Below are 12089 nucleotides of genomic sequence, written 5' to 3'. Positions count from 1 at the left end.
TTTTGAATTGCACTATTATATATATATATATATATACTCTACTATAATATAGTTTCATTTTTTCATGATTAATAATGAGCTTGAAAATCGTATAATTAATTAAATATATTCATATAACATCTCCCACTAAAATATTTTTTTAAAGATTATCCATCATCCAAAAATTAGCCAACATTAGTTCAACAAAACAATTGATGCTATTTATTAATGTTAGTTGGAATTTTTCAGTCCCTCAAAACAAAAGTTGAAATTTTTAGGAATAAATCAATAATTTATTTCCTAAAATAGTTGTTAATTTAAATAAGGGAAATAAACCGTTTGTTTCAATAGGAATCATTTCCTAAAATAATTGTGTGAATTAGGGTAGGGGAGGGGGGAAATCGTTTGGTTTGGATGGAGGACAAATGAGTCTTCAAATTAGATCATTAATATTTGAGGGGTATTATGGCAGCCATAATTATGGCTCCATATAATTTCCCTTTATTAAATTACGACCCGTCTACAATTAAGTGTGTCAGCCAATATAAGTAAGGAAAAATGTTGTATGACGAAACGTACGACTACAGTCTACATGCCATAAACATCAACTTGGATTTGGATTTGGATTTGAATTCCATAAAACACACACGCGGATTATTATATAAATAATTCCAAACTACAATTCTTATTCTAAATATAATCGTATCATTATGCAGTGATACAAAAATATTACACTGCTATACACAATCAACTCCACCAACCTTCGAATTCCCCCCTCTAACCTAGAGTATAATAATATAAATTACAAAAAATCATTGTAGCCTCTATCAATAATAAATAAATACTTTCTTTTCATTTCCATTTGTACCCTTGTGCTTGCTCCTTCACTCTGCTCAAAACCCCTTCCAAAGCCACATCAAATGCATCATTCATACCCTCCAAACCTTTATTATTATTCGCATATACAATTTTCGGAATATATTCAATCACTTTTTCCCTCATTTCTTTCACCTTTTCTTTACTAATCTTATTAAGTACCTCGACAATGGATGTCCCATTTTTTACCTCATTTCGGTGAATGAAAACCGAGTAAGTTTCCGGTTCAGCCGGCAAGAACCACTTGTACTGCAAGTAGGCGGTTCGGTACCAGAAAAAAACCGGGATCGAACCGGCCAGCATGCAGTCGAAGATCGACCGCCGAGTGAAGCTATCTCCTCTGGGCTGCAAGCAGAAATCCGAGTCGAGAAACGCCTCCAATATGGCGGAGCTGCCGTTGGCGCACTTGGAACCGCCGCAGTCGACGACCCGGCACGAACCCGGTTCGGAGTAGCACTGGTTCAGCAGGATCCCCCGGAAATCGTTCTTGATGAACCCCCGCGTGGCTCCGGCGAAGGAGAAGAGCGTGCGGCGCTGGCGGCTGCGGACCAAGTCCTGCCAGGCCCAGACGTGGGCGGCCGAACCGGGGTGGAAACCGGTCGGGTACGGCACGGCGACGTCGAAGTAGTCCCAGGGGTTCTTCTCGATGAGGAGGCGCGTGATGTTACGCATCTGCGGCTTGTAGAAGCAGCTGGAGCCCCAACTGCTCTGCCGAGAGCGCCGGAAGTCCCACGAGATGCGGCCGATCGTGATGAAGTGGTCCCACCCGCCGGATTTCTTGAAGAACGCCTGATCGCCCACCCAATCCAGCATCATATTGCAGTGCCGGTCGCGCTCCGCCGTCGTCGAGGTCTTGTTGAACAGAGACTTTTCAATTGCGAGCCCGATGTAGTATGGGATATAGAACGCTCTGGCGGATTCGGGCTCCGCCGTCCTGCACCGGTAATTGAGCATCCGGTTGTGGTAGATGAGCTCCAGGGAGAATTGGTCGGTCCAGAACCACGCGCCGCTCACGTCTCCCGGCACAATTCTTGAAATTCCGCCGGCGGCGGATATGCCGAAGCCCGAGTTGGAGAGGGCGTCGCATCGGGACGACCAGGGGTTTATGTCGTCGCAATTTTTCACGATTTCGGTGTTGAATTGCGGAGGGAGGTCGTAGACATAGACTTTTCCGTGCGGGCAGATCGCCGAAGAATCAAGAATTGTGTCGGCGGAAGTGGAGTTAGCGGAATTGAGGGCCGGGGAGGAGCGGGGGGAGAGTGAGAAGGGGAGGGAAGGTGCGGAGAGGAGGAGGAGGAGCTGGAGGAGGAGGACGGCGAGAAAGAACCATGTGCGGCGGTGGTGGAGGGAGAAGTAGGGTTTCAGGGAGGCTAGGTAGGAAACTTTACGGTGGTCCAAAATGTCGGGGGTTTTGGGTTTTGAGTAGAGCGGAGGTGAGTCGGAGGCGGGAAGCATCTGATGCGGCGGCGGCGGAAGAGGTGCGTCGGTTGCGGCGGAGGGGATGATTTTGTTAGTTCGAGGAATTGAAGGTTATGATTTTTGATGATCTAATGTTGTGTGGACGCGTGCGACTTTGGGTTATCGCAAACCGACATCTATTTATGCGTCCACATTCTCTGCTTGCTTTTCTAAACTTTATTATATGTCCTAAACCTTGTTTATTGTGTCACTATATTTGGATTCTTTCAACTATTGACTAAACTTTATGCTGCTAATTAATTGCATATTGCAATTACCGTCTACTTGAATTAATTTAATGACATCATTGACATGTGAAATTATGTTACCGTCTACTTGAATTAAGCTAATTAATGAGGTGTGAAATTTTGATTTCATTTCTCTTTTTAACTTTATTATTAAAATTCAAGAATATTTGAGATCGAATTATTCAGACTCAGAGCGTATATGTGAATCTTAGTATGTTAGTATAGATTCCCTCAAAAAAAAATACTCCCTCCATCCGACGAACCTTAACACGTATTTCTTTTTGGGCCGTTTCACGAATCTTGACACATTTCCAAATAAGTTAATAATTGGTCCAAAAATAAGGGGTCTTAATTACATTCTCTCTTCTACTTTATCACTTTATTACATTCTCTCTCTTAATTTATCACTTTTATACTTTATTACCTACACACTTAAAACATTAATATATAATTTCTTAATTCTCGTGCTGAAACCAAACATGTCAAGATTCGTTGGGACATGGGAGTATGTTAGTATGGATGTGGATTTAAGTTATTGTCTACTTGAATTTATGTTAATTAATGAGATGTGGAATATTAAATCATTTTTCTCTTTTAATTTTATTATTAAAAATTATAAATATTTTAGATCGAACTATTCCGAGCGTACATGTGAATTTTAGTATATTAGAACATATGTGGATGTCTACTTAAATTAAGTTAATTAATGAGATATGGACTTTTAAATTCATTTCTCTTTTTAACTTTACTATTAAAATTCATGAATATCTTAGTAGTTAGCATACTAAACAAATTCGATAATAAGAATACAATTTTTTTTGTTAGCACACAAAGATCTGATTTCAAAATTTAAAATTTAAAAGAAGTTACTTAAGTGATCATATTCGAATTGCACCAAGTTGTTTTTTTTTTATTTTTAACTTCTTATCTGGGAGTGTAGGTGGGTCTATCTGGGAGTGTAGGTGGGTCTTTCAAAATTAACATAAATTCTTATCGAAGTATGTTCAGATTGTTTCGTCTAAGTTTGAATTAATTTAATGTTTGCATATCGATTTGTTTACTAAGTTTTATCGATTTCTTATCCCATTTTATAGTATTGTAATTTTTCCTGCACCCACCCTCTCAGATATATTGAATGTGTCAAAGGCGGTCCGGACTACAATTTGGTCTATTGACTCTATTCCAATCTTATGGAGTAATATATTCTATTGAGTCTGACATATTACCAAAATTAAATAGTCCATACAATTAGGATTATTAAAACATTTCGCCGGATTCCTACCCAAAGATGTCAAACAAGCGCTTTTAAGTTTTAACCCATGCATTTGGATCCAATATTCATCTTTGGACGGATAAAAACAATATAAATGATTGAACAATATACATAAATTATTAACACGGTGAATGTAGTTTTAAGTATTTGTGAATTAAATTTTAAGTTCAAATATTTGCATCCTAGGTTGAATTTTCATAAAGCTTCATTTGAATTTTTTCGTAAGTTTGGCAATTATTACCAAAAACAAGATTATAAGAGCATCCGCTGGCTAGCAGAGCGAGCGCGCGCCCGACTCGCGCAAGCCCCCTGCCATTGCCAAGTTGGATAGGAGCGAGCTTTGCACGGTTTTGCATGGCCGATGTGCCAGAGGAGAGAGAAAGATGCATATAAAAAAAATTACTATTTTTATAATCAATATTTTTTATAAAAAAAATCATTTAAAACTTAATATTTAATTTTAATTTTAAATAAATGTAGCTTCGCTATTTATAGTGTACTACACATTAAAAAAACCTACACTTTTTAATGTGGGATTCAATACAAAATCAACTTAATGTAGCTTCTCTTTTTATAGTGCACTACACATTGTAGAGAAACCTACACTTTTCAATGTGGGATTCAATACAAAATCAACTTAATGTAACTTTTTTTTATATTGCACTATACACATTGTAGATATTCATACACTTTTCAATGTGTGATTCAATACAAAATCAACATTATGTAGCTTCCAATTTTCAAATAGTTTTAATTCTAATTTTCTATTTAATTTTTAATTATTTTTATTATCATTTGTTGTTAAAATTCAATATTTATTTTAATCTAAAAATGCATTTAAATATAAGGATAAGATAAAAATAAAATTTATTGTAATATTTTTTAATTACATCTTAACTTTCAATTGATGTTGGATTTTTTAATGTAATTTTAGTTTTTAATTAATGTAAGATTGAATTTGAATTTTAAAATGCAATTTAATAAAGAAAATTTTAAAGAATATTTGATAATATGTCCTAAATGGGGGTGAAATGTTAAGTTATTTGTGAATTTAAAATAATTTGAATTTATTAAATATTAACACAACAATTCACAAAAGATGAATCCAGTATTAAATAAAGAAATCTTGAAAGGTTGCGCCACATAAGACTTGAAGTCAAGGCCTTTGGCCTTGGGCATTAATCCTTTACCGTTTGGCCAATACACGCACACACTAAAGTTGTGAACTTGATTTCTAAGAAAGTGAAGTCCTACCTTTAGTCGGTTTGGTTCTTCTGAATAATGAACTTATATTTTATTTATGTACTGTGTATGGTTCTTCTGAATAATAACTTATATTTTATTTATGTATTGAATATGTGTAATGTATGTATTTTTGACATGCCGCTAAACGTGTAGGTATCACCGACGAATGATTTTGAAGTTAGAGAAAGCGAACAAAGTTGGAACTTGGAACATAAGTTCTTAAGGATGCGTTTACTTTGATGGATAAATTTAGGGTTATTAGCATGTAAATACAAGACTTGGATTACGGAATATGCATTTGAATAGAGTAGTTGTATTCATTATTTGATTGGAGAGTGAATGACGTGGTATTACGGCATTCACGTCAACAATAAATTAGAGTTTTTTCTTGCTAGTGTCAAAAATCAGAAAACATGCTAAGGTCGTGTATTTATAGGCAGAAAATAAAAGTCATGTTAAATTTCAAAAAATGCGAAAAATTTGTGTATTTACAGGCTAGTAACCCATAAATTTATCATGAAAAAAAGAAAGAAATGATAACAAAAATTATGCCTTTAAATGTCATCTTTTTTTTCCACAAAAGAAAAATTCATCATTTTTCCTTTCTTATTTTCATTTCAATAGAGATAATTTTATCCCTCTAATTTTGGTGTGATAATATTATTTCTCCTTGAAGTTAAAATAAGGAAGGAAAAATGACGAACTTCTCTTCTGTGTAAAATGTGAGAAAAGAAAGGAGATATTTAAAGGCATAAGCTTTTGTTATCCCTCATTTTCTCATGATAAATTTATCCATCAAAGTAAACGCACCTTAAATGTTTAGCCTAGTTGTCTATAGGTTTTCCTTGCGTTACATTTGAGCCTGAATTAATTCTAACTCTCTTTTTATCAATTAGTAATAAATAATTTTAAATGATATGTGACAGTAAACTCAAATTTTAGATATTTGATCTAAATATTAACCAGTTTATTATTAAATCAACATATGCACACTCAACTTTTTCTATGGATTCATAATCTTATTAAATAAAGAGGCACAGAACAATACATTTGGATATACAATATGATGGTTACAAAATTTTAACTGAATATTACTAATCATGAATCAATACATTTAGGGGCAGATCCAAATTTTATTAATAGGATGAACTGCACTTATTGAGATATGAGATTTGAGGGTATTATTATATGTGGGTATTGGAGCATAACCCCCCAACCAATAATTTTGGGCAGTTCGTACAGTTTGTATTTTTGTGTCTAAATTAAATTTAAATGGACATAGGATTAGAACTCAGTCACTTACTATAATAAATGGTTAAATACCAAATAAAACTCGAAGGTTGTCAACTTTGGGGCACCCACCCTATGGCAATGTTCATCGAGTTTAATACCACAATCTCAATTAGTAGGGCGGCCGCGTTCAAATTAATCTATCTACCAAACGGACGTTAATATGTATATATATATATATGTGTGTGTGTGTGTTAATAGGAAAAAATGCCCTATTCCTTAAGTTGTATGTTAACAATGTCCTACTTTATAAACTTAAGCATTTTATGCCCAAATTATGTGAAGAACCTATTTTACACTTTGATGTTGATAGGTTTGCTTGATTTTTTGTGAAATTCTTACACATTTGACCGATTTGACAGCTATCAGTCAATAGTACATGTAACCGCCCAGGCGGTCAAATTATTTCACCGGGCGGTCACATGATTTTACCGACCGGTCAAATGATCCAGCCGATAAAATTATGTGACCGTCCGGTGATCTGACCGCCTAATCTAGTCACCCATCGGTCACATGTACTCTTGACTAATAACTGTCAAATCGGTCAAATGTATAAGACTTTTAGAAAAAACCAAGCAAACCCATCAACATCAAGGGTATTTAAAGAATATGGCATATGAAGCTTATGTTTATAAAAGAGAACATTTTTCATATATAACTTAAGGAATAGGGCACTTTAAATTTTCACTCGGTCTATATATATATATATATAATCTATAGGGCCATTCCAATGTTTATAAGCGAGATATGCAAATTTTATCTCATTTCTTCATCCTCCCCTTGGCCTGAATATACTCTGATTCGTACCAGAGCGACGATGAGGTGTTGTTGAAGAGGTGGAGTGTCATCCGCGATGCCTCCACATGCTCCACCAACATGTGTAGGTTCTTCTGTAGCTCGTTGATCACCGCCTGCCCCCCGACAATTAGAATGAAGAAGTAGAGGAGCATCTTCGACGCCGAGAGGATCGAGGGGCCGATTATCGTGATGTTTGACTTCAGCGCTTCGCAGGTAACCACCATAAGATCTTTCAATAGGTCTATGTTGACCTTTCCCCAGGGATCCTCTGGCTCGTACACGCACTTGTACGCCTCTAATCGCACCGCCCATACGAAAGAGGCAGTCTAGGATAAGTGTTGTGCGCTCTGAGCCCTTGTAATAATTAGGGATAATAATCTTAGTGTCGATGACAAACGCATTAGAATCCCTGTAGCAAATCCCTAGCTATGTCAATTGAAATCAATCTGGCGTTGCAGCCTGATGAGGAGTAAAATATGCGTAAGGCAAACCTGGCAGCACCGGAGTCATCAGCGCTGGGAATGGAAGGGAGTAAAAGAGCTTGAATAGTATTTTTGGAGGAAAGCGTGAAAGGCAGAAGCTTCAGGGCCATTTCAAGATAATTCTACCACTAAGGGTGTCAGGGCTGACGTGATCAGAGAAAAGGGGGCGGATCGAAGGACAGATCTGAAATAAAGCAGCAAAGAGGTAACCCGCGGATTTGAGCAGGGCTGATGTATCCAGGAAGAAAGCTTCAGTGCTGGAAAAAATTGAAGGTATACCGGTCACTGACAACCTCGAAGATTCCTCCTAACTACCGGGGTCGACATCGTGCGTGAAATTACCATTTTATCCCTATTGTAAACGCCTATAAATAGGAGATATGCTTGCCATTGTAAAGACACACTATTCTAAATACTTAATACAATTCTTTTCTCTTGCTTTAGTAGTGCCCATGCTAGAGAGGTTGTAATTGTATTTGTTAATGATCATGGCAGAGAGAGATGGTGTGAGGGAAAAGAGGGTGCAATTGATTATAAGAATATCGATGTCTTTAAGCTTGATGGCGATTTTGTGCATGAGGGAGTCGATGGTGGAGAAGATAACGATATGAGCCTCGCTGCGGGCGGCGTCCATGATAGGTGTGGGGGAGATGTAGTGGATGGCCAAAAGAAGGCTGGTCTCCTGGCCGAGGCTGGAGCGTTTGAGGATGTGCATTTGGAAGTCGACACTTTTAGGATTATCTTTGAGCCTCCACAAATTTAAGCAAAATAAAATTTATTTTCTGAATGACATTTAACGTATATGTTGGGTAGATAGATTAATTTGCATACTAATCGAGATCCTATGGTATTAAATGCAATGAATATTATCATAGGGTTATTTTTGCTCCAAAGTTGACAACCTTGGGGTTGTATTTGATATTTAACCCTATAATAAATAATTGTAATATTTCTATTAACTAAACGACAAATATATTGAAAGCACATAAAGAGCTATCTCTATGCATTTTTAAAAAAACTATTTAATGTTCTATGAAAAATAAACTAACAAATATTGTTAATAGTTCATAATCTTTACTTTAATTTGAGGATTAACTCAAACTTAATATTGAAAATTAACTAAGAAAGGGAAAGCGAATAAAAATAACTCAAATTTAATAAATTAATATAACAAACCAAAGTAAGTGTTAAACAATAAGCGTGGACAATTATGCTACAATTATTAAAATGATGTATTATGGTATTATTATTCTTATTATTATTATTATTATGAAAAAACTCAAAATTTGGGAGAAGTCCCCTGGATTCGCCAGTGAATACATTATAATCAATCAATTTTCATTTTGAGTTGATGAATAGTGGAATAGAAATTGTATCCCAGCCATTCATTTTTATCGAGACAAATAGTACAATTGAGATATAATATAACGCTCAGATAATCAAGTATAATTAAAGATTATTTAAGTTAATGCACGTAACACCAACAAGTAAGCAATAGTTGATGAATAATTAGCGACAATGGTCGCCCACACGCAAAGTATGAATAGGGACATGCACGTGAGCTCCAAGTACTAATTGCTCCATTAGGAATTGAACATGCGATTAATATCCATGTTAGCTCCAACTACTAATGGCTCCATATCGCCAAAGGTTAATACCTGGAGTTATTTTTTATTACTATTAAATTAAATTTAATGAGATAAAGGTACAATTTTAAGAGGTACTCTTACTAGAAATGCCCAATCAACACAGAATTCTCAGCGGTGCAGTTGGACCTTTTCTTCGTATATTAGTTGGCTGCTTTGTGTCGGTCGACCTTAAAATTTATTTTAATTTTAAAGGACACCTGCACTCGTTACTCAATCGAAATGTGCACTACATAAGTTGGCACTTGTGCAATACTCCATAAATTACGTAACACAATGCGAATCATACTACTAATGCATGCGGTATACTCCCTCTCTCTTCAAATAAGTATTATAGTATAATGTATAATTTTTTTTTCCCTTTTTATATTATGAAAATTTAGAGTAAAATTAAGCTAAACTTTCAATTTTACCAATATTTTAATATTATAATTAAATAAAATTTTGAAGTTAGAAAATATAATTAATGGTATGCATGTAAATTATACTCCTCCTTATTATATGTAATTTTGTGTCATATGACACTTATTTAAAAATGAAGGTAGTATTCCCACTATTTCATTAGTAATGTTTCACTTATTTTATTGGAACGTTTCACTAATTAATAATATTTAATTTTTTTAGCAAAAATTCACTAGCTAATTACTTATTAACAGTGGACTCAACCTACTAATTAAAAACCCTCTGTAGCCCCCTAAATAAGCTACTAATAGATTTATTGTGGCATTTTTGTGTTGGAATTATCGTATTGTATGAGTATAATGAACAATAACATAAATCTACTTTGCGTAAGAATAAATCTGGAGAGTTTTGACTATTTTTGCTCTTGTTTTGGCTGCAAATGGTACGTATGAACCCATTCGTTCCAACAACTGGTGTACAATACTAGTTACAAATTAACCTCATTCGTATTATTCGTGCCAGGGACTATGGCATCAACACTTACGAATGAATCTCATTCGCATATTTGTGCCAAAAAACTATTTCTTTTCACTTAATACAAATAAACCCCGCTTAAATCATTCGTTCCAACAATTAGCTAAACAAATTGAACTAGATTTGAAAACTTAAATAGTTGGTGGAAACTGAAGCTAGCTGTCTGGACAGGCTGCGACAACGATAATAGATGTGGTCAGAGCAACGATTGTAGCGACGTGCCAAAAAGAAGGTTCAAAAAGAATTTTGGTAGGGAGAATTTTCTAAAATGGTATGAACCCCATTCGTTCCAACAACTGGTGCACAATACTAGGTACAAATTAACCTCATTCGTATCATTCGTGCCAAGGACTATGGCATCAACACTTACGAATGAATCTCATTCGCATATTTGTGCCAAAAAACTATTGTGTTTCACTTAGTACAAATAAACCCCGCTTAAATCATGCGTTCCAACAATTAGCTAAACAAATTGAACTAGATTTGAAAACTTAAATAGTTGGTGAAAACTGAAGCTAGTTGTCTGGATAGGCTGCAGCGACAATAATAGATGTGGTCAGAGCAATGATTGTGGCGACGTGCCAAAAAAAAGGTCCAAAAAGAATTTTCTAAAATGCAGCATGGTAAAATTAAAAAATGGTAAATTTCAGTTAATGCGATAATAATGTTAAACAGACCGCATTTACTCTATAGATAGGTTTATCCATTTTGAAAAAAATTAAGTATAAATTATTTAAATTAAATGGGATAGTTACATGTAGATACAACAACTTAGTCAAAATTCATTTTTAACGCGTACTTAGAAAAGTTCAACAAAATATATGAACTTTATTAGTTGTTCAATTTTGACTTCGATTTTATCTTTCCCAAGTTAAAAATGACATGGCATCTACGTAGCTCACCGAAAATGACATGATATCTACGTGGATATATGATGTCCACATGGCATTTATCTGGTTTATCGGAGTCAAAATTGAACAACTAATAAGGTTCATATATTTTATTGAATTTTTCTAAGTAAACATAAAAAATAAATTTTAGCAAAAAATAATGTATTTACGTACAATTAAGTTAATTAGCCCAAATTAAATTGATAAACACTTTTCAATTTCTTTTATTTATGAGATCTATCTCAAACGTTTCCTCAACTAAGTTTGGACTATACTTTAAAATAATCCAAAATAAAAATAATTTATATGAGTAAAACCGTGAAATATAGGCGCATAGTAAATTCCTCCAAGTCGCGTCCCCCACTCGCTTGTGCGTCACGCGCCCCATCCCCAACCACGTGGGATGCACTTTTTCAACTTCTGTTCCGGAAGCTGGTACTGGCTTGTTTATGGGTTGAGATTTTTTTTTTCGAGGTCCGCTTTGAGATATTACTCACATCGTTCATTCGATCTGTTATTAATGTCCGAAATTTTTTAGTACGAAAATTAAAAATAAGATATAAATTAATTAAAAATAATAAGATTCACAACTTTTGAAGGTTAATTACGTTTTATGAAAAAGAGATAATAATAATAACACAACTCAAAATAGTAAGTGAGACAATAATAATAGGACAGGGGTCAGGGGATACTAGTTTAATGCTACATTTATTCATGCGATGTACGACGGATATGGATGAGTCGGACTCATCCGTTATTTTGTGCATGCATGTGCAATGCATGCGCCATTTTTTTTTAAAATCTAATGGATATGAGTCGATTGGATGAGTCTCCCCAATGCAGGACATCGACTAATAAATACTCCCTCCGTCCCAACTTTTAGTATCCAACTTTCCTTTTTTGGCCGTCCCACATTTTAGTATCCATTTCTATTTTTGGTCAAAGTAGGTGGGGCCCTTACTCCACTT

At 35.1% G+C, this 12089-nt stretch overlaps 1 protein-coding gene and 1 pseudogene across 1 annotated transcript; both read right to left on the bottom strand.

The window, feature by feature from the left end:
- Window positions 1–611: 611 nt before the first annotated feature.
- LOC131014470 (xyloglucan galactosyltransferase XLT2-like) lies at window positions 612–2623 on the bottom strand. Its single transcript, XM_057942465.1, has one exon. It carries the CDS (start codon window positions 2308–2310, stop codon window positions 832–834), a length of 1479 nt encoding a protein of 492 aa, XP_057798448.1. The 5' UTR covers window positions 2311–2623; the 3' UTR covers window positions 612–831.
- A 4507-nt stretch (window positions 2624–7130) lies between these two features.
- Window positions 7131–10913, bottom strand: LOC131019008 (3-ketoacyl-CoA synthase 5-like; annotated as a pseudogene).
- Between the last annotated feature and the right edge of the window lie 1176 nt (window positions 10914–12089).

This window comes from Salvia miltiorrhiza, chromosome 3, assembly GCF_028751815.1.
Source record: "Salvia miltiorrhiza cultivar Shanhuang (shh) chromosome 3, IMPLAD_Smil_shh, whole genome shotgun sequence".
NCBI classification, from domain to species: Eukaryota; Viridiplantae; Streptophyta; class Magnoliopsida; order Lamiales; family Lamiaceae; genus Salvia; species Salvia miltiorrhiza.
The sequence above is the reverse complement of the archived record's forward strand: the minus strand, read 5'-3'. Positions and strand labels throughout refer to the sequence as shown.

Coding starts and splice junctions, on each gene's coding strand:
- LOC131014470 (XM_057942465.1), bottom strand. CDS start 2,310: ATGCTTCCCGCCTCCGACTCACCTCCGCTCTACTCAAAACCCAAAACC.